Genomic DNA, 22438 nt, shown 5'->3' with positions numbered 1-22438 from the left:
AACAAACTATGTAGGTTTTAAAGGTGTTTGTATGCATTTAATTTTACATGCAACTTGCAAACATCCAACATATGTTTAGGAATTCAGCCACTGATCAAAGCAATGTATCTACTATTAAGATAGGCAGAAATATATTCTCTATTACGCTGTATGGCCTGTTTCTGAGAGCAGACCTTTTCTGACAAGCCAAGGCTCCAAATGCAGGCACTCTGTAGCATACTAAGCTAACAGTCATGTAATGTTTATGGAACATTCTACATAATTAGTCCAAATTGCACAAAAACCTATTTAGAAAAAGCCTTTAGGTATTAACAAAAATTGTTGTGATCTGTTTAAGCCCAAAGCAGAATTTGAAATAAGCTAAAGATACACAAAATCATAATTTATAGTGGTCATTCGACTAAATTTACATTTACACTGATACTTTTTAATATATTTTTCCCATTTTTTAAAACATATTTATGATTCCTAATACAGTGAAGTTGAACTATTTAGTCTCATGAGTTTAACTTTCTAAATAAATAAAAAATTACCCCCCCCCCCGCTCCCTTTTTTATGCCACTACCAAACCAAAAAGAGTTTTAACCTATAGCTCTGCATTTCAGAGCAGGAAGTGAGACTGCACCCCTGTCCCTCATGGCCACATGGCAAGTTAATTTTCTCTTTTTTTTTTTCTTTTTTTTTTAAGTAAATGTGCCAAAATCCGAAAATCAGTGTGGAACACTAAGAACTGCTACTATGACAAAACACCTATTTTCTGCAGTGAAGTAAACTTTTTTGTGTTTTAATGAAAAATATTAAGATGTGTGTACAACTCTTCAGTGCTATGTATGCTACTCATGTACTGGCTAGCACTTTTAAGTTTGCTTAAAATGATAAATTATGGATGAAACAATCACTACACACTAATAAAATTCAAAATTTGACAAACAAAGGAAAATTAAAATTTCATTTCTGAGAGCCTGCCGTGCAGTGAATGATGCCACTGGTGATCATCACATAAGAAATCTACTTGTTGCCCATGATGATCCAAATGCAAACAACTGGTAGTTACAATTTACTGACATGACAACCTCCTGACTTTACAAGTTAACAACACCAAACATGGCATAAGAATTCCAGGAAGTCAGGGATAATGCAGGAATCTCAGCTCAGGAGGACAGACATAAACCAGTAGACTTTAGGAAGAAAAAACAAAACCTAGGACTATTCACACAAAACACAAGAATAATAAGTCACAGGAGGAGACACGGTGACATACGAGAAATGGGTGAAGACAGAAGGCAATGGAACAGATAAGGTGGAACAATAAAGTTCCATGACAGCACCCTCGTCAATATCCCTGTCTTGGGGACTCTGTGACAAGAACACTATCAAGAGCTTTACCATGTAGGTGGAAAGCGTGAGTAAATGAATGATGGGCTTGGGCACTGCGGCGCAAATCTCCGAACACATTTCTTAAGAAGCGGCTTCTGTTGATTCACCAGCACTTGAATTATTCACTGCTGACTGAGGCCTGATTGTGAGTCAGATATTCCGGGCTTTGATTTGTCACCTACACAACTTATTTGCACTGTGCCATATTGAATTCTGTGAGTACACTGAGGAATACAATCTGTAGCAGCTGGACAGTCTAGTTGCCATACGACCGGCTTCCGTGCACATACAATTACGTCTACGATGTATCATAAGTTACACGTGTGGCACTGATCATGCAGATAAAAGATACATATCCTTGTCTTTCATGTGGATTAAAGCTAACTCTAATCCCTGGGCCAAGGTTCAGTCATTTGCATTGGCTTTATATCACAGGCAAAGGCTTCCTGATAGTGCCGTTGCATATCCTAAATGAGACAGCTTCATTTGTCAGCCTGGATAACAGGGGAGTCGTGAGTAGGGTACGCTAGCGCAGCCTCCAGAACATCGCAAAAAAGAACACTTCAAAGAACACACGCATCCAGCGCAAGAAAGTTGGGCCCGGCATTTGCATCCCATCAATATGTATGCCTTTTCTGCCTCTGTCTTTATTCGCACACAAATCCACCCTACCTCACGCTCAATGAATGCAGGCAGCAGGCACAACTGAGAGTCTTTACCGAAAGCTGTGGGTAGTGCACAGCGACCGCAGAACACAAACAACTCCAATCCGGTCATACACCGTAGCTTCCATATTCAAACAAACGCCTAAATGGTTTTGTGCTCGAACAGGCAGAATCAGCTCTATGTAGCCAAAGCCCATTACCATTTTGATGGTGGAGATGATGAGGACAGTGATTACGATGATGCCGTCGCTCATGGTGATCGCTCTTGCGCATTACCCCACAGCTGCTTATTACCTCTTTGAGTGACAGTCCGGGTGGCCACAGAGGTGAAGACTTGGCACTCCAGAGGCTTAGCTGAGGCCATGTGGAGGTCAAACCCGAAGTGCCTCAGGCCTAATCAACGTTTCTGTACCCGTCAAGCCTCCTAGAGTACTCCATTATGGCAGGATCTCCATCCCCAGCGTAGCACGGTACACCTGAGGGACTCCTTTGGTTTGTCCAGTGAGCCACACACACAAAGAATTCTAACCACTAGATCTAGTTATCAAGTGACAGAAAAGCTTGGACAGGTGACCAAAAACATTCAGCTCTCTTTATAGGATTTCTCAATCAGATTACTAGACCTCACTCAGATCTAAGAAGTCAAAGTAGGCTGCTTCCATGACCATTTGAATAATCAGACAACTGCAGAAATCCAGTTATGATCGAATTATTGAGTGCGTGCAAATGCACTCATTTACTACTTGTTTGCTAAATTTAACTTTCTAGTAAAAAAAAATAAAATAAAATGTGGTCTGTGCAAAAGTTGTGGCACATTTTAAATTCTTCATTTTTTCCCAATAAACTAAACTCAGCAAATAAATAAAAACTGTGGAGAAAATGTCACATTTAACTTATTTTTACTTTGAAAATTAAAAAAAAAAGTCCTTTGACCTGGGGTGTTTAAACTTTTGCATACAACTATATTTGCTGATACTCATTTTCCTCAAAGTGTCATCCTTGGTATTAAGAGCAAATTTGCCTTAACTTTGATTTGACAGGTTTTTTTCTATACTACTGTTAAAAGCACACACTGAAATTCTATGGCACTAAAAGTGGTCTGAAAACTTGAAATGTTTGAGTGCTTATACCACAGCAAGGGCATTAAGAGTGAGCTGTGGCTGGCAGAACCACAGAGCTGGATAGGCATTTGAAAAACACCCTCCTTAAATACAGAGAACACTGACTTATTAGCACAATCAGAACGACAGTAAACTCATCGCAGAATGAATTCAAATCTCAATTTCAGCTGCTTGGAGACGTTTGCCAAAGTAAAAACTGCATGTTCGCTGAGAGGACTGTGATCCTCAAGCTTAAGTCTGTATCCTCAATACAGACACCGTTTTAACAAATGTTATCACTTGTGAAACGAAATGTCAGTTGTGATTTTTTTACTGCTGCCTGGCTGAGCTAGAATTTGATGTCCTGAGCAAACAAAGCTATCTGAGTAGAGTCCAACGATATTTGCAGGGTCAAACTAAATTACAATGACACTGTCCGTTAAAACTCTTATTGGGACACATTGTTATATTACAGCTATGACATAAGCTCATCCTATCAGGTAAGGATTAGACCGGTAACACTTTATTTGAAGGCTACCTACATAAGGGCTTCATGATGCATTCATAAGCGCTGAATAATGTGTTTATGAAGCACTACTTGAACATTTATTAAGTGCTTATGTCGGATCTCGCAACCTGACATAAGATGTTTTATGAAATAAATGACATTGTACTGACATAATATGAATAAACCTTGAACATATTTACAGCACTAAACATATTTAAAACACTATACATAACTATATATGTCAGCATTCTTAAGACAACATTGTATTAATATCAGGTGAAATATGCCTGGAAACCACCCCCTCTTCCCTCCATGGCATAGATAAGATGATTGATGCAATTATGTATAGTGTTTTAAATGTTCAGTGCTGTAAATATGTTCAACGTTTATTCATATTATGTCACTACAATGTCATTTATTTCATAAAACATCTGCGAGAACTGACATAAGCACTTAATAAATGTTCAAGTAGTGCTTCATAAACGCATTATTCAGTGCTTATGAATGTGTTATGAAGCCCTTATGTAGGTAGCCTTCAAATAGTTCCTGTCCATTCTACCTTGCTCTTCCATGAACTGGACACGCATTTCAGGTGTGCGTTTTTCAACATTTCACCTGCTGTTTCAGGCCGAGAATTGGGTCTCGTGGTTTGCTGGTCAGCGTTCATCATGTCGGTTGAAAGTTGCATATAGACACCCTCCAGCTGGATCCTGTAATGTAAGAGTGTCAATGTTGTGTTTTGCTTGAACATAAAGCACAAAGTTACTGGAAAAATGGGTTGAAATGAACAGGGTCTGTCTCAAGAGACAAGTGTAAGCCTTACCTGATAGCACTGGTGCTCTCATTAAGGCAAATGGATGCTTAACCCCAATAAGAGAAGAAACGATGCATGAAACTAACTTTTGTCCTGGGAGCTGTCGTCAGTGGCCCAGTTGGCTTCCATCAGCCGTTGTCCCACTGGCACTTCTTAGTTCATTTTTTTTCCGCAGACCTAATACATTTTGCCCCACCACTTGAGACCACCCCCAGAGCTTTGGCATTATTTCTAAAGTAACACGGTCATTAATGCTGTCACACATATGTACACATAATATTTTCATCAAAATAAACTTAATGTTTAACCCTTTTGTATGTCATTTTTGGCTCTCCAAAAATCCACCCACATATTAAGCATTTTAAAATAAAGCCATCTGTGACTTTAGACATGTTTGTTTACACTGATGTGAACCTGCATTCTGGCCATGGTGTCACAAATGTTATGCTGAGATTACATGGTAAAATGATTAAGACTGTGGTTATGTTTCAAAACATCAACAATGCTTTTACAACCACGTCAAACACTTATTTATTTAAAAAAAAAAAAACTGATATGTATTTCCACAGATATGCGTCCTCTAATGTAACTTACGCTGCAAGGCTGAGTGAGTTGGCAGCTCTCGTGAGCATTAGGTCAGTTAAACCATCTAGCATACTGCACTCTGTAAATCTGACACACACCAACTCTGTTTTAATCCAGAAGACTCCAGCATGGCTTACCGTTTTGGCTGCGTTTTAGGGATGCATTGTGTGCTAAGACAGGATGTATTAGCAGACATATTTGATCAACGAGTAGAACTAAACCTAACTGTTGGGCTGACCTTCGAAACTGAACACTCTAGTGCAGTGTTCAAATCCCAGTGGGACAGTACTATCTAGGGAAAAAGCCATGGCGAATCCCCACTGGTGAGACTGTACTTGAAACAGGATTAATATGTACAGTTACTTCAAAATGACAACGAAAACATGCTTGTATGTATGTATTTGTATTAAAACATCTTCAAAAGCTAAAACCCCAAAGCTTTCAAGGTGCAAGTGAAGTAGCCTGTGGTACCACATTTCTCCTCCATATGAAACGGTCAATAGTCAAGGTGTATTTGTTACTGTTCTGTATTTCATACCTTTGAATAAGATGCTTAGTATTTCCAGTCTCACTCGAATAAGTGTTTTTAGGGTCAAAATTGGTCATTATTCCTGTGACCAGCCTGGCTCTTTGATTGCAGATTTGGACAACAGGTACACTAAGAGTGAGCGGCTATTCTGAGTGTAATAGACATGATAAAATACTTTCCAAAAGAACTACTGTCCTACTGGCTGATTTTTCCTCCTGCAGATATGAAAGGAATTTGCTATAATGAAGCTTGGATACAATGTGAGAGTTCAAAAATAGCCTTTCATCCTTGCAACAGAAAACAAGGTTACAATAGTTGGCTTACGTGATCAAAGGGGGAGTCTTATTTGCAGCAGAATTGCTAAAAATGAATCAAATTGTACCTGGATTTCACTTTACAAGACCAGAACGTGTTATTATCAATGCACTGTGGGGCCGCAATTCATTGCTTTTGTGTTGCATGTGATGAAAAAAGCAGTTTGATTTACAAATGTCTGATGCCAACATTCTCGATTCTCCCAACTGATTGGACGAAAAGTCTAAAAAATTAAGATCCACTGCATCATGTTTGTCCCTGTGGTCAGGCCATGCACTGTGCTACTACAGCCAAACGATGAGGAAATAAAGTGTAGAACACTGACTAACATACCAAGGAGCAGACGGAGTCAATTAGATACAGGATCCAAAGTGTAAAGGTCGTCTCTACGCACTGAAGACACAGAATTTTATTACTTCGCTAAGTTTACGTCTTCTTTATTGATGCTAATATTTGCACAGAAGCTTAAATGTCAGTCTAAATCAAGAATGAGAGCCACATACATGCATCTGCATAAAGGAACGCAGTGTTAAATATTAAAAATGCTGCTTAACTGTGCAGAACTGTGATCAGAGTCATTTTCATGTATTTTAGGTTTCAGCAAAGAAAGCTCCCACAACATAGAAGCAATCACTCATTGACTTTTCCACATATCGGCAATAGCTGCTAATAAATGTCAAGCTGTTTATTAGAACAAATAAAATAGGATCGATATCAATATAAAACCAGATTTTAATGTTATTTACTGTGTTGTGCAGCAGTCTGTAGTGCTACACTGCATCGCTCAACCTCATCGATTTAACAGGATTCGCAGGATATTGTCTTCATGGTTTCCTTCATGAATTTTCTCTCACTACAATACATGCATGCATTATGCAAATACATGCAACCATTAGGAATCCCTGTGGTGTCGACCAACACTCACTGCTAGCCACTGATCTACAGGCTAATATATACAACCAAGCTAGTCTTAGTGTAACTCTTACTTCATTCCTCAAACAGAATCATGAAGAAAAGAGCGATTCTATGGGTCACCCTTTCAGCCATAGCAAAGAAGTAACTCACACAGAGTTAATATATTTAGTCAGGTAGCTACTTTAACTTCTCTAGACAAGCCATTTCTGTCGTTTGAGTTATTCATTCTCAACACAGTAATGATGACGTAAAGGCAGTTACTACAATTATACAGCAGCAATAAGATAAACTTCTTAGCAGTAATGGTACCTATCTGGAATCCTTCTGTGTTCATCAGCTGGAAAACAATTCAAAAGATGAAGAAGCTTGGCCCCAAAATCCACCCAGACGTAGTTTGTAGTTTATCAAAAGTTGTTCCCACCTTCAAGATACATAATCAGATGTGGGGAGGGGGGTTACTAATCTTTAAACTAGAAGAATCTCACTCTAGAGACAACTGCAGAACTAGGACACAAGTAAGCTTGTTTACCACAGATGTAGTGGTGTAATGGTTATTTTCCATTGTGGCCAGAGCGTCATTTTAAAGGACTAAAAATTCTGTTATATATACACTGCTCAAAAGAATAAAGGGAACACTCAAATAACACATCCTAGATCTGAATGAATGAAATATTCTCATTGAATACTTTGTTCTGTACACAGTTGAATGTGCTGACAACAAAATCACACAAAAGTCATCAATGGAAATCAAATTTATTCACCAATGGAGGCCTGGATTTGGAGTCCCACACAAAATTAAAGTGGAAAAACACACGACAGGCTGATCCAACTTTGATGTAATGTCTTTAAAACAAGTCAAAATGAGGCTCAGTATTGTGTGTGGCCTCCACGTGCCTGTATGACCTCCCTACAACACCTGGGCACGCTCCTGATGAGGTGGCAGATGGTCTCCTGAGGGATCTCCTCTCAGATCTGGACTAAAGCATCTGCCAACTCCTGGACAGTCTGTGGTGCAACGTGGTGTTGGTGGATGGAGCGAGACATGACGTCCCAGATGTGCTCAATCGGATTCAGGTCTGGGGAACGGGCGGGCCGGTCCATAGCTTCAATGCCTTCATCTTGCAGGAACTGCTGACAAACTCCAGTCACAGGAGGTCTAGCATTGTCCTGCATTAGGAGGAACCCAGGGCCAACCGCACCAGCATATGGTCTCACAAGGGGTCTGAGGATCTCATCTCGGCACCTAACGGCAGTCAGGCTACCTCTGGCGAGCACATGGAGGGCTGTGCGGCCCTCCAAAGAAATGCCACCCCACACCATTACTGACCCACTGCCAAACCGGTCATGCTGAAGGATGTTGCAGGCAGCAGATCACTCTTCACGGCGTCTCCAGACTCTGTCACGTCTGTCACATGTGCTCAGTGTGAACCTGCTTTCATCTGTGAATAGCACAGGGCGCCAAGCACCCTGCACGGTGTTGAGCTGTGAGCACAACCCCCATCTGTGGACGTCGGGCCCTCATACCATCCTCATGGAGTCGGTTTCTAACAGTTTGTGCAGACACATGCACATTTGTGGCCTGCTGGAGGTCATTTTGCAGGGCTCTGGCAGTGCTCCTCCTGTTCCTCCTTGCACAAAGGCGGAGGTATCGGTCCTGCTGTTGCCCTCCTACGGCCTCCTCCACGTCTCCTGGTGTACTGGCCTGTCTCCTGGTAGCACCTCCAGCCTCTGGACACTACGCTGACAGACACAGCAAACCTTCTTGCCACAGCTCGCATTGATGTCCCATCCTGGACGAGCTGCACTACCTGAGCCACTTGTGTGGGTTGTAGAGTCCGTCTCATGCTACCACGAGTGTGAAAGCACCACCAACATTCAAAACTGACCAAAACATCAGCCAGAAGGCAGAAAGATACTGAGAAGTGGTCTGTGGTCCCACCTGCAGAACCACTCCTTTATTGAGTGTGTCTTGCTAATTGTCAATAATTTCCACCTGTTGTCTATTCCGTTTGCACAACAGCTGTGAAACTGATTGTCAATCAGTGTTGCTTCCTAAGTGGACAGTTTGATTTCCTTGGAGTTATATTGTGTTGTTTAAATGTTCCCATTATTTTTTTGAGCAGTGCAATATATATATATATATATATATATATATATATATATATATATATGTATATATATATATACACACACACACACACACAAAATCAGAAATTAAAAGGTCTTCTTGATGATTACTTGATGAGGATTACAGACTGATATGACTGTCAACTCAGTCAAATGTCAAACCCAAACAGCAGAAACTTATGCTTAGCGATGAATTATTTTACATCTAAATTGTGAGTTAAAAGAGAGCATTTTTCAAATCGCAGGAGCTGAAACTTTAATTATAGATACACAGTCAGACGCTCGCAGATGAAGGTTACCGAAAGGGCTTTACCGATATAAACAGAGTTTCAAGCCGTAGTCAAAAAACAGGCTGAGTTCAATTCCAAAATCAGAGAGAATAGCAAACAAATCCAAGGAGCTGGGCAAAAAGAGCATTAACCGGAAAACGAACAGCAAGCGGTCACACACGAAATACACCACAATAGAAAAACCACTCAGTAGATCAACACAGAGTGAATCAATACCTTACGACTATTCTAAGCTATAGCCCGGGCTATATACTACTCTAGATATATCACATGATACAACACACAGGTGATGCTTATCAATATTCCAGAGAGCTGGAGCGCTGATAGGGGCGCTGAGTCACATGGTTTGTCATGTGATCTTCCAGAGGATTCTGGGAGATCGAGTCCGTATCCACAAGGGGTTCAGGAGGCTGCGTGACACAAAGTTAACATTTAACATTTAAAACTTTATATTAACCCCTTAAGCATTTAAGATATATACTTATACTTAAAATTAAATTAAAAATGATTGAAATTTAAATCGCAGTCACAACATTGATCAAAGAAAAGTACAATTAGATATTCAGCTTTTAATAATATAAATATTATAGGGAGGGGTAAATTTTATCAGCATTCTTATCAGTTTCATAGCTGTATGTAAATTAGCTTTTATTTTTTGTACTTTTTTTTTCATTTCTACTACGAATGTGTTTATCTGAATGGAGGAAGTAGCAGTTAAGCAGTCTATAAAAAATGAATGGTTCTTATAACATTAAAGGCTTCTGTTTGTTACAACGTAAAAATTACTGATGCCATTTTCACCCAAACCATAAAACCCACTGGATCACAAGTATCAGCCGATATAATCGGCCAACCAACCAACGTATCGGCTCCTAATACACAGCCGTCTCAACCCTGGAGCTGGTGTTACTTTCAAATGCCTCTTCACTGGGAGGCTGAGGCAGACGTGCACAGGCACATTAATCAAATCCAGAGAGAAGCCACAGCGCCAGTTTTATACAGAGGCTGCAGCATCAGCTGTCTGTGTTTTTAATGCTCTTCCCCTTATTAAAGCTGCACACTCAGCCGTCAACACACTGAAAGCGCCTAATATATATTGCTGGGAGAGCCGTACCTGGTGAGGCAGTGCAGGGAGCCCTTTGTGTCTTAATAAAACTAACGGCCAGTGTTGTGATGGATGTGAGGAGTCAGCCGCACGCACACGTAAGCTCTTTTGGAACGGGAGGTGGTAATGGGTAGTATTTAATAACCGCATAAAAGTCATCATTTGGTAAAATACAGGTTGCTTGTAATCAGGCAGAAATGAAAAACTGACATTGTATCAGCACAATAGCTTATTGTAGTCACCTCATATTTAATGGTTCATTAGCCGTATCAGCACTGAAGCCTTTATCTTTGTCTCCATCCAATATGAACTTCGCACACTGTGCTCCGAAAACAAACCTTGCAGATTCATTTGTGCACCTCAAACAACACACGGGACTAATTTAACTCCTTCTCCTTATTCGATATTCATCCTGTTTTTCTCAGTTTTAATGCAATTTAATACTTGAGAACACACTGTTTGTTTTACCCCAGTTCAGTTAATATTTATCTCTATGTTGATGTGGTACCGCCGTTATACCTAGTATCAGTATTAGAGCTGAGATTAGCAGTGGGCAGACAGGTAGAAAATTCATATCACAGTATAATTTAAATTTCTGACAGATTCCCTGTATTTCAGAACATTAATGGTGCAATAATCATACTAAAATTGTTTAACGTCAGAATTTCTACAATACTGAAGTAGACTTCCCACCAAGCAGCTTTTTGTTTTAATCTTCCGTTCCAGTTACAACCAGGGGTGGACAGTAACTGAGTAAATGTAATTGGTTTCTGTACTTTAGTATTTTTTGGTGTATCTGTACTGAAGTTTTTCCATTCTGGGTGACTTTTTTCCTTTCACTCCACATTTCAGAGTCTAATATCTGACTTTTTCCTCCACCACATTTTGAGAAATCTGTCAGTCCTTTTGGTTTCTGTGTGTATAAAAACATCACATGTCAAAACAAAAGAAGTGCAAAGCAAGAGCACCAATCAGGGCACAGCGGTCACTTTGTTCTGAGCTTGTTTTGACCTGCTGGTCATACCGACCCAGTGCAGCACTCGGATCAACGTCAGTGCAGCAGCGTAAACATTTGGGAGCACATACGTCACCTAAATGATGAACTAACCTAACTTTGTGTAAAGACCACAATATAGAAATATGTCCACATATGCAGTCGTGACTGGCACGTTTCTTTTTTCTGAATTCACACAAACACTTTCATTTTATAGTAAATTAGAAAACTTATTTGTGATCCTGAGTTTAAAGCCAGTTTTTATTCAACTTAAACTTGGAACTAAGTTGTAAATAAATCTGAAACTGAAACTTTGCTTGTGTGTAAAAGTGATTTCAGAGCCACTCGGTTCTCCCTGATGGAAACTGTTTACCTTCAGTGTTTTGTGCTTATGATCATTTTAATAGACGTCAGCGTCACTAATTAATGACGTTCTATTAAAAGACTGCATTACCAAGAGAGACGCTGGAGGACTTTCACCTGAAATGAGTTCATGAAGCCAGTCTTGTTATAAAAATGATAACAGGACATTTTACAGGACATTTTAGTACTTTTACTTTGATACTTAAGTACATTTGAAGCCAAATACTTTTGTACTTGTACTCAAGTGGAGGTCTAGAGTAAGGACTTCTACTTTTACTGGAGTAATATTTTACCTTGGGTATCTCTACTTTAACTCAAGTACGTGATTTGTGTACTTCATCCACCTCTGGTTACAACTGCAGCACCATTTAAGGTGGAACTGAATTTTGAATAAGAAGGCAACTTTAGCTTTTTGAATTTTTCAATCATTAGTCTCATACGTGCATCCCAAATACTGCCTCTGCCTCTCAGACACTCATGGAATTTGTGAAATTGCACTTATCAGTACCAGCCGATTCACAGCTTCTTTCATGCATACAGCCCCAATACTGTGGCCTCATCTGATGCAGGTAGCCAAGTCAGGTGACTTCTCAGGCCACATGAGAGGAAACGTGTTTGGTGTCCATGTTAGGCTAAGGCTAACCCTAAAAGACTGGCTATTCCTTTATGTCTGCTGCAACAAAAACAAAGTTAGTTTGCACTAAATCAAAATACAAATGTCAACAAGACTGATAATTAATAAGCATCCAGGACAGAGGGGACGACAAACCCAAAACCTTCTTATACCATGTCAGAGTTTTACAAAATAAAATGTAAAAGTTTTAAAAAGGCATATACATTCACTGGCCACTTTATTAGGTATACCTAATGCTAGTCCAATTGCTTGTTAACACAAATAGCTAACTAGCCAATCCTATGGCCACAACTCAATGCTTTTAGACATGTAGAGGTGGTCAAAACAACTTGCTGAAGTGCAGACTGAGCATCAGGATGGGGAAGAAAGGTGATTTAAGTGACTTTGAACGTGGCGTGGTTGTTGGTGCCAGACAGGCTGGTCTGAGTATTTCAGAAACTGCTGATCTACTGGGATTTTCCCACATAACCATCTCTAGGGTTTACAGAGAACGGTCCGAAAAAGAGAAAATATCCAGTGAGCGGTCAGTTGTGTGGACGAAAATGCCTTGTTGATGTGAGAGGTCAGAGGAGAATGGGCAGACTGGTTCCAGATGATAGAAAGATAACAGTAACTCAAATAACCAAACAAAATCTCTGAGCAATGTTTCCAGCATCTCGTTGAAAGTCTGACATGAAGAATTGAGGCAGTTCTGAAGGCAAAAGGGGGTCCAGCCTTTTACTAGCAATTTACTACCTAATAAAGTGGCCGGTGAGTATGCATTAACATTACTGGCATTGTTTACATCAGAGCTCACGTTTACTTACATAACTCCATCCAATGTATCAGTGATTAACTTATTTAGCAGGATGGGCTGTTACACGGTGTCTGTGACTGTAACAGCCACATATAGACGAACATTTACATAAGAAAAAGAAGCTTCTAATTTTTCAAAAAATAATTACCTTTTTACATTTTTCATTTTACATTTTTTATTTTGGATAGTATATTTTACAGCTGTGGTTAAGTCACGTCACACTACTTAGTTGCAGGTACAAAAGAGTGAGCATACTTTTAGATAAAAATCTTGAATGAACTGCTCCAGTTAAAAACAACTCCTATTAAAGTGTATTTGTAAAATACGGTCTAAAATTGGTACAGAACAATCCTTTTATATTGATATTGGAAAAGAAAAATCGCAAATCAGGCCATGTCTAACCTTATGAAAAAGAAATCTGCTAAAACTTGAGCACTTTTTTCTTTTGAGCTCCCTTTATTACATCTCCTAATTAAAAAACTGGAGCAATATGTTGAAAAAAAACTAATAAGTCCTTAACAACATCAGTGCTTTAGCACAGAGCTTGGAGAATTGTCTTTTGGCTCTCCTCATTTCCCTTTTAATCTCCCACTCTCAGCAGCCGGGAAACCCTGACACTAATATTAAAATGACAAATGCACTCAGATCGCCTATGTGACCTGAGAGCCCACTCAAACTCACAGCCGACGGCACTAACAATTCAGCTCCGAGCACAGGTAAAGCCCAGCCATGCAGCTCAATGTCGAAGGCACTCCGTGTCGAGTGGGAGACAATACAGCTTTATAGAGAGGGGCTTACCTGCTCTTTAACTGAGGCCAGGATGGCAGAGGTGGTCTCTGTTTCTGCTTTGTCCCCATTGGAGGCGTTCAGCCCCGGGCTCAGCATGGCAGGATTCTCAGCTTCAGCTGGCTGGTCTGGAACTGGCATGTCTCAACCTGGCAATGGCAAACGGCTCTATCAGCTTCACAAGATATATTAAATCAAAAGAGTCTTAGACCAATTATCCCAAATGTATTTCAACAGCCAAGATGTGTTTGGTGTCTGAAATTAGATTTTCTAGTTTTGCACTATAGCTGTGAGGCCAACAGCTAATATGTAATGGATGTTTATAGCGACTTGTTAGCACTGAGTAAACTACGCGCCAAAATCATCATAAATTTGCTTCAAGCATTGCTGAGCCGTTGAGTAACTGAGTGCGTTTACATGCACTTAAAAAATAATAATTTTGGATTTTGGCAGTTTTCTGATTATTCAAGTGGGCATGTATACAGCATACTCCGATTTCTTAGATCAGACTAAGGCCTAGAAATCGAATGAAGAAATCCGATAAAGAGCTTGATTTTAGCTCAGTGTTCAGGTTTCTCAGTGCATGTACACCCTAACTCTTTCTTCTGGCTTTCTCAGTCTGCGCATGTGTGAAAACAGACCACTGTCCCGGAAATGGCAAGAAGCCTTTAACGCAGCACCCGTGAAAAAAACACTTTTGGAGCAACACTGAAACCAACTATATGCTTGCTGAAATGAAGAATTCAAACATTCTTTGTCTTCTAGATGATGTACATTCATATTTCCCACTAAAGTGACTCGATGTTTTGAGTTTTACATACATCATGTCTTCTTCTGTGAATTTATTGGCTTGGTGCAAAGCAGAAATCCAACAATTGCCATGACTTTACATTACATTACATTACGTTACATTACATTTAGCAGACGCTTTTATCCAAAGCGACTTACAAATGACTAATACAGACCCAAAGTTTTCCTATTATCTGATTACCCAAGTGCATGTAATGGCTTACTGACACAATCAGATTTTTTTTGCAAGTGTGTGTAAACGCGTTGAATGGCTTACTGAAACAAACAGATTTTTTTTGAAAGTGTGTGCAAACGCGTTGAATGGCTTACTGACACAATCAGATTTTTTTGCAAGTGCATGTAAACGCATTGAATGGCTTACTGACAAAATCAGATTTTATTTGCAAGTGCATGTAAACGCGTTGAATGGCTTACTGACAAAATCAGATTTTATTTGCAAGTGCATGTAAACGCGTTGAATGGCTTACTGACAAAATCAGATTTTTTTTGCAAGTGTGTGTAAACGCGTTGAATGGCTTACTGACAAAATCAGATTTTTTTTGCAAGTGTATGTAAACGCGTTGAATGGCTTACTGACAAAATCAGATTTTTTTTTGCAAGTGCATGTAAACGCATTGAATGGCTTACTGACAAAATCAGATTTTTTTGCAAGTGTGTGTAAACGCGTTGAATGGCTTACTGACAAAATCAGATTTTTTTTGCAAGTGCGTGTAAACGCGTTGAATGGCTTACTGACAAAATCAGATTTTTTTTTCAAGTGCGTGTAAACGCATTGAATGGCTTACTGACAAAATCAGATTTTTTTGCAAGTGTGTGTAAATGCGTTGAATGGCTTACTGACAAAATCAGATTTATTTGCAAGTGTGTGTAAACGCATTGAATGGCTTATTGACAAAATCAGATTTTTTTTGCAAGTGTGTGTAAACGCGTTGAATGGCTTACTGACAAAATCAGATTTTTTTTGCAAGTGTATGTAAACGCGTTGAATGGCTTACTGACAAAATCAGATTTTTTTTTGCAAGTGCATGTAAACGCATTGAATGGCTTACTGACAAAATCAGATTTTTTTGCAAGTGTGTGTAAACGCGTTGAATGGCTTACTGACAAAATCAGATTTTTTTTGCAAGTGCGTGTAAACGCGTTGAATGGCTTACTGACAAAATCAGATTTTTTTTTCAAGTGCGTGTAAACGCATTGAATGGCTTACTGACAAAATCAGATTTTTTTGCAAGTGTGTGTAAATGCGTTGAATGGCTTACTGACAAAATCAGATTTATTTGCAAGTGTGTGTAAACGCATTGAATGGCTTATTGACAAAATCAGATTTTTTTTGCAAGTGTGTGTAAACGCGTTGAATGGCTTACTGACAAAATCAGATTTTTTTGCAAGTGCATGTAAACGCGTTGAATGGCTTACTGACAAAATCAGATTTTTTTGCAAGTGTGTGTAAACGCATTGAATGGCTTATTGACAAAATCAGATTTTTTTTGCAAGTGTGTGTAAACGCGTTGAATGGCTTACTGACAAAATCAGATTTTTTTGCAAGTGCATGTAAACGCGTTGAATGGCTTACTGACAAAATCTGATTTTTTTTGCAAGTGTGTGTAAACGCGTTGAATGGCTTACTGACAAAATCTGATTTTTTTTGCAAGTGTGTGTAAACGCGTTGAATGGCTTACTGACAAAATCTGATTTTTTTTGAAAGTGTGTGTAAACGCGTTGAATGACTTACTGACACAATCAGATTTTTTTTGCAAGTGTGTGTAAACGCGTTGAATGGCTTACTGACACAATCAGATTTTTTTTGGAAGTGCATGTAAACGCGTTGAATGGCTTACTGACACAATCAGATTTTTTTTGCAAGTGTGTGTAAACGCGTTGAATGGCTTACTGACACAATCAGATTTTTTTTGGAAGTGCATGTAAACGCGTTGAATGGCTTACTGACACAATCAGATTTTTTTTCAGATTCAGATTCAGATTCGGATTCCTTTATTGATCCCAGGGGGAAATTACAGTTGTTACAGTTGCAGCCATTTATGTAAAAAGAAACACTTTACTAATAATTTAAGACAAGTGCATGTAAGTGCACTCCATCACAAATTTTTGGCAGATGGTATCACAATATCAACATTTACACAGCTATATGCTGCCATTGGTCATGCAAAATGGTGCTAAACGATGCTTTATTCCAACAGCCACACAGCATTAACTTGCTTCACGTGTGAACGTAGCTGAACTATGCTAGTTCCTATTGGCTACTTACCCAGTTAGCGAGTAGTAGTTGATTGTGGTAAACACCATGATTGTGTTTGGTGGGGTAAAAACTTTCGCTACTCATTAGCAACATTAGCGTTTTAGCTCCAGGACAAAGCCACAAAAGCAAACTTCAGACACCAAGCATGGGGGATTAGGGTGACTAGCGTGTTAAGTGGGTAACAGAGGGTGAAATATAGTGTGCATTCAGGTCTTCATGACTACTGTACGGGGCGAGTATGACTACAGGTGTCTCACAATAACTTGTCCTTTTCATAGGATTTGAGTAAAAAAATGAAGACATTAACACTGTCTGTTACTAAAAGTGACAATCAAGCTCTACTCAGTCACATGACCACTGAATTACAACTGCCTCATTTTCCAGATTGCATTGTGACGCTTGACTGAATTTCTCCAAACTGTCATGGTTTAAAAAAATCACATTAACTATGGATTTGCATGGAAAGCTTCTGTAATGCGGCTTATTTTATTCCAACTACCACCAACACACATTTGTTTATAAGAGCATGAAAACTGATCTCAAAAGAATTTGTGGCAACTATAATGAAGCTGGGCCATTTCACTAGATGTCATCATAAGACAAGCTATGGCACCTACTGTACCCCCAACTCTCCAAGAACTAGGCCTAATTTCTACTCAGATAGCCACAACATGCAACCAAGCTTTTTTTTCTAAGGGTCACCTAGTGCTGGGTGATACTGATAAACTTCAACTCATCCCAGAAGATGTTTAAATTTACAACAATAAAGTTAGTGAAACTTTAGGAAATGTCCTACAAACCTGGCAGTGAGGTAGAGTTCAAGGGAGCACGTTTAAATGGTGTAGAATGGTGTACCTCACCTGGAGGTTCTGCATGCTCGCCCATGTCGTTTACAAAGATGGTCGAACCACTGAAAGGTTCTTCAGCAAACCAAAATTGGTTCTCTTACAGCACTTCAAAGAACCCTCTTTAGCACTTTAGTTGTTTAGAGTGTAGGCTGTTTTAATTAGACTGCTTTGTCTTGTTTTCTTTAACCATTTTTAAACAATTCTCTTAAAACTACACAAATGGAACTTTATAAAGTGCATTTCTATGGCTGTGCCAACAGAGACGCTGTATGGAACATTAAAGCGATAAAGTTGATAATAAAAAAGTATTTGCCAATAAATCTTGTTATTGAACTAAGATGCTGAAACCATATTCAAAAGAAAAAAGCATGTCCTTGCTTTTCATTTAGCTCTGTTTTAACTCAGTAAACAACAACAACAACAACAACAACAACAACAAAAAAAAGCATACAAGAGTTACATCCTGATGTCTTGTCTCTACAAAACCTGGTTAATGACTGGGCCTTTTCTGTGTGGTCAGTAACATCAGCTTTAATTTTGATGTTACTGACCACATGGAAATGAATTTTGCTTTGATTTTTATTATTGAGGAAACTATTTGGTTAATTATTGTTTGAACTTTTCATGCTGATTAAAATAGCATTTTCATGAACATCTACTTTCATGCCCTTGAAAGGAGCCTACTTGTGTTTTTGCAACTACGATTTAGAAGATGCAGAAGGTGTTCAATGTTTGCAACAGCATCGTGTAAAAGGAAAATTTGTGTTTGTACCATTGTTTTAAATAAAACATTATGTATAAATGTTAAATAAATATCTGAAGGGGAACTCTACCGCTTTTCAAAACGTTCCAGATAATTAAACGGCCAGGATGTAAACAAAGTCATTCAGAGTAGTTTGGTGTGAAATGCTCCGTTCTAGAGCATCTTACAGAGATAGAATTGTTCACAGTGGTGGCGATAGGAACCAGACGTCTGAAGAGTTGAATGGCTCTAAAAGATCCCTCACAGAAAGTTATTACACACAGTGTTATGACTATGCTGCCTGGTGCCTGGGACATTGTTTTACCATAGTTTTGGGATAAACATTTATTAAAACCCATTCATTGTGGAGAGAAACATGGACGGTGTTTTAAGTCAATACAGTACCTAAAGGAAACTTTCCATTTTCAACAGGACACATAAAACATATGCAGGTTCTTGTGGGAAAAAAATACAAACAAATAAAATTGTTGTTTTGGAAAAAGTGTTTGCAAAAAATAAATTAAATGGGTATATTTGCACTGAAAACAATGTAACCCCTCATTACTACCACCACCACCACCACCACTGTAAAGACATTGGAGTCTCTCTGGGTCCCTTTGTTTACATTGTGACCACTGAAGTATGCAGACATTTTGAAAAATCAGTGTAATTCCCCTTTAAGGGCAGCTGTGGGCTGGAGGTTAGGGATCTGGCCTGGTGACCGGAAGGTTGCCGGTTCGATCCCCAGGGCTGACAGTCCATGACTGAGGTGTCCTTGAGCAAGACACCTAACCCCCAACTGCTCCGCGGGTGCCATGGATAGGGCTGCCCACCGCTCCGGGCAAGTGTGCTCACTGCCCCCTAGTGTGTGTGTTCACTAGTGTGTAGTTGTGTGGTGTTTCACTTCACGGATGGGTTAAATGCGGAGGTGGAATTTCCCCAGTTGTGGGATCAAAAAAAAAAAAAAAAAAAAATCACTTATCTTAAGGTTACTTACTGACAACCTACTGTCTGCACTTTTTCTTTTCCCAATTATAAAAATGGACTGATTCATTGATTATGTAAATAACTGTTAGTTGCAGCCCCAGTGTGTATATTTACAGAGATGACAACAGCAGAAAGAGAGTCGGTATGAATAAACAGACAAATACTGCAGTGACAAATGTTGCAACCACATAACAGCAATAATGCTAATGTTCACCATTTCAACAACAATGTAATGACCTACCAAGCCCTCTCTCTGTCTCTCTGATGACACGACGTAGCCCACGCTGGCCTGATTACACCAGCAGCAGCAGATAAGCAAGTGTCATGTGGAGGAAAACTCATGATTGATAAAACCTTTAGAGCATCTGTATTGATTAGAGACAAACTCCGAATAATAACCAAGGCATTAGCTGCGCTCCCTCGCTGAAAACACACAGACCGTGACAAATGGTCATGCAGGACGTTGCCGTTGCATTCTGTCACACTTGTCGGCTGAAGCAGCCCAGCCTGCCAACTTAGTGCCTCCCTTAATAAAGATGACTTGCCTCATCTCGCAAGACGGCAAGCCTCCACCGAGCTTTCAGAAAATCTAATTATACCTACTTACAGTGCAATTTCCAGAGTGTTTATCTAGCTCCATCTTCCCTTCACACATTAGTATGCCTGGTTATATAAGTCACCCAGCAGCTTTCCAACACGTCTGGAGAAAAGGCGAATTTACCAGGATAATTCCTCAGCTCTAACATCAGCCCAGCCTCACTTTCTGAGAATTATGACAAATCATTTAAAGGGCCCATATGTCTGACAATTCAATTTTCTTCACTTTTTTAAATAAGAGTTTGATGTAGTATGGCAACTTGGTAGGTATTCACTTCCCAGTCCATACATAAACTACAAAAACAGTACATTGTACATTCATTGATTTTGTGATGTCACAAAAAACATCCTATTTACATATTAACCAACTTTGCGCCCTGAAATTCTGAGGAGTGTTTCAGCCTGTCTTTTAGATTGCGTGAAGATTTTATGATGTATAGACCAATAGAACCAATAGAAATGCTCTATTCCAAGCTGCATATATTCATATATATATATATATATATATATATATATATATATACACATATATATATATATATATATATATATATATATATATATATATATATATATATATACATACACATACACACACACACACACACACACACATATATACATACACAAATAGCTTTTAATAGAGCATTTCTATTCCAAGCTCTGTATATATATATATATATATATATATATATATATATATATGTATATATACACACACACACATACATACTGCATATTGTAATGCACAATCACTGTTTATTTGTTGAATTTAACACATTTAAATGAAACTAAAAATAAAATGGCCCGTGCAAAAGTTATAGCACATTACATTTTACATTTTATGGTTTACTTAGTTTAATATGATAAACTCAGGAAATGAACAGAAATTGAGTACAAACATTTGCATAATACTGCCATATTTAAGTCTGTTATCTGTAGAGGATGTGTTAGCTTATTCTCGCTCAACAAAACATGAACTTTGAGCAGCGTTCAAGCTTTTGCATACAACTATATAATTTACATGCATTAGTCATTAAGGCTTAGTCAGTCAGGTTTAATCTAACAGATAAGCTTTAGAAAAAGTTTGAAACTTTAAAAAATGGTGTAGAAATGAATAATGACCGTTTCTGGCTAAAAGGAATACAGGAAAAATTTAGGATATTGGCCCTTTAAAACAAGCTCTACGCCATCACTGTAATGTACTGAGTTCACTGAGTTTACGACGAGGGCGATTTTCTATCACACACGGGCCGAACGATGGGAAATGATAGCAGACGAGGTTGGATGTGATTGGGAGACCAAGCCAACGGTCACTTCTTCTGCCTGTCAGTGCTCGTCCGCTGACCGCCCTTCACTGTGTGACCTTCAAAAGCAAGTTTGGTTCATTGGACATGGTCAAATGATCTCATTTCAGAACACATCGCCTCAGTCCGCTGCCTGTTGTCAGGCTAAAGCCAAACGTGACCTGATAACAGTCACAGCCAAAACAAAGAAGAAATGAAATGTCACCAGATGGGTCTTCTGCATTAAGACAGAGGATGATGCGTCTTCAGAACGTATAGATTTCAAGAAACATGTATTACCCGCTCTGCTGCAATGCTTCATGTACTATTCTGGAATGTTCTTTATTTAGGAGATGCTTCACATCTCGGAGTCGGATTGATGAACAGACCAAATATCTTTTAAAGTGATAATGCTTAGGGGTGGATGAACAGAATCATCAGGACTGGAATCAGCTGATAAATGCTCCTAATTATGCCATCCTATTACACATTTATTATTATTTGACCTGATCTATGATGCAATTTTTGGCACCTATTAAGTAAATGTGTTTGGAATTACCTGAATAATTGTTGCCATACTGTGCCAAAACATTAGCTGTATGGAAATATTCCAAAGGTTGTAAAAATCCTACATGTGCATTCCTTTAGCTGCAAAAATGCAAGGTAAAGAGTAAATAAACAATGTTATTGTCATTATTTGGAAAAAAAGAGATTAATACACTATATTAAGTACAAGTACTTCATTTTTCAGGAGATATTTCTGAAGAGATGATAATCCACTAGCATGAGGTAAGAAAAAGGAAAATTTGTAAAACTGCAGTTTCTAAAACTGGAGTAAAAAAATGCTGAAAAATACAAGGAAAATGTGGCAACTAGGTAAGATCTGGAAGACCAGCAACACAGTCCACAGTCCCCATCAGATAAACAGCACTTAAAGCTTTCATCTTTGAGAGAGAAGAAAATCAAGTTTCAGGTCTGAAAACATCCACAGGTATTTCTGTCCATCCT

At 38.9% G+C, this 22438-nt stretch overlaps 1 protein-coding gene across 1 annotated transcript in view; it reads right to left on the bottom strand.

Annotated features, from left to right (window-relative positions):
• ctnnd2a (catenin (cadherin-associated protein), delta 2a) overlaps positions 1–22438 on the bottom strand; it is a 570926-nt gene that overhangs the window by 503522 nt on the left and 44966 nt on the right. Inside the window, exon 2 of the mRNA XM_017716448.2 lies at positions 13916–14052. Coding sequence (XP_017571937.2) covers positions 13916–14044 — 129 coding nt within the window. The 5' untranslated portion in view covers positions 14045–14052. The remainder of the gene's footprint in view (positions 1–13915; positions 14053–22438) is intronic.

This window comes from Pygocentrus nattereri, chromosome 24 (assembly GCF_015220715.1).
Source record: "Pygocentrus nattereri isolate fPygNat1 chromosome 24, fPygNat1.pri, whole genome shotgun sequence".
In the NCBI taxonomy this organism is placed as follows: domain Eukaryota; kingdom Metazoa; phylum Chordata; class Actinopteri; order Characiformes; family Serrasalmidae; genus Pygocentrus; species Pygocentrus nattereri.
This window is presented reverse-complemented; position numbering and strand designations above follow the sequence as displayed.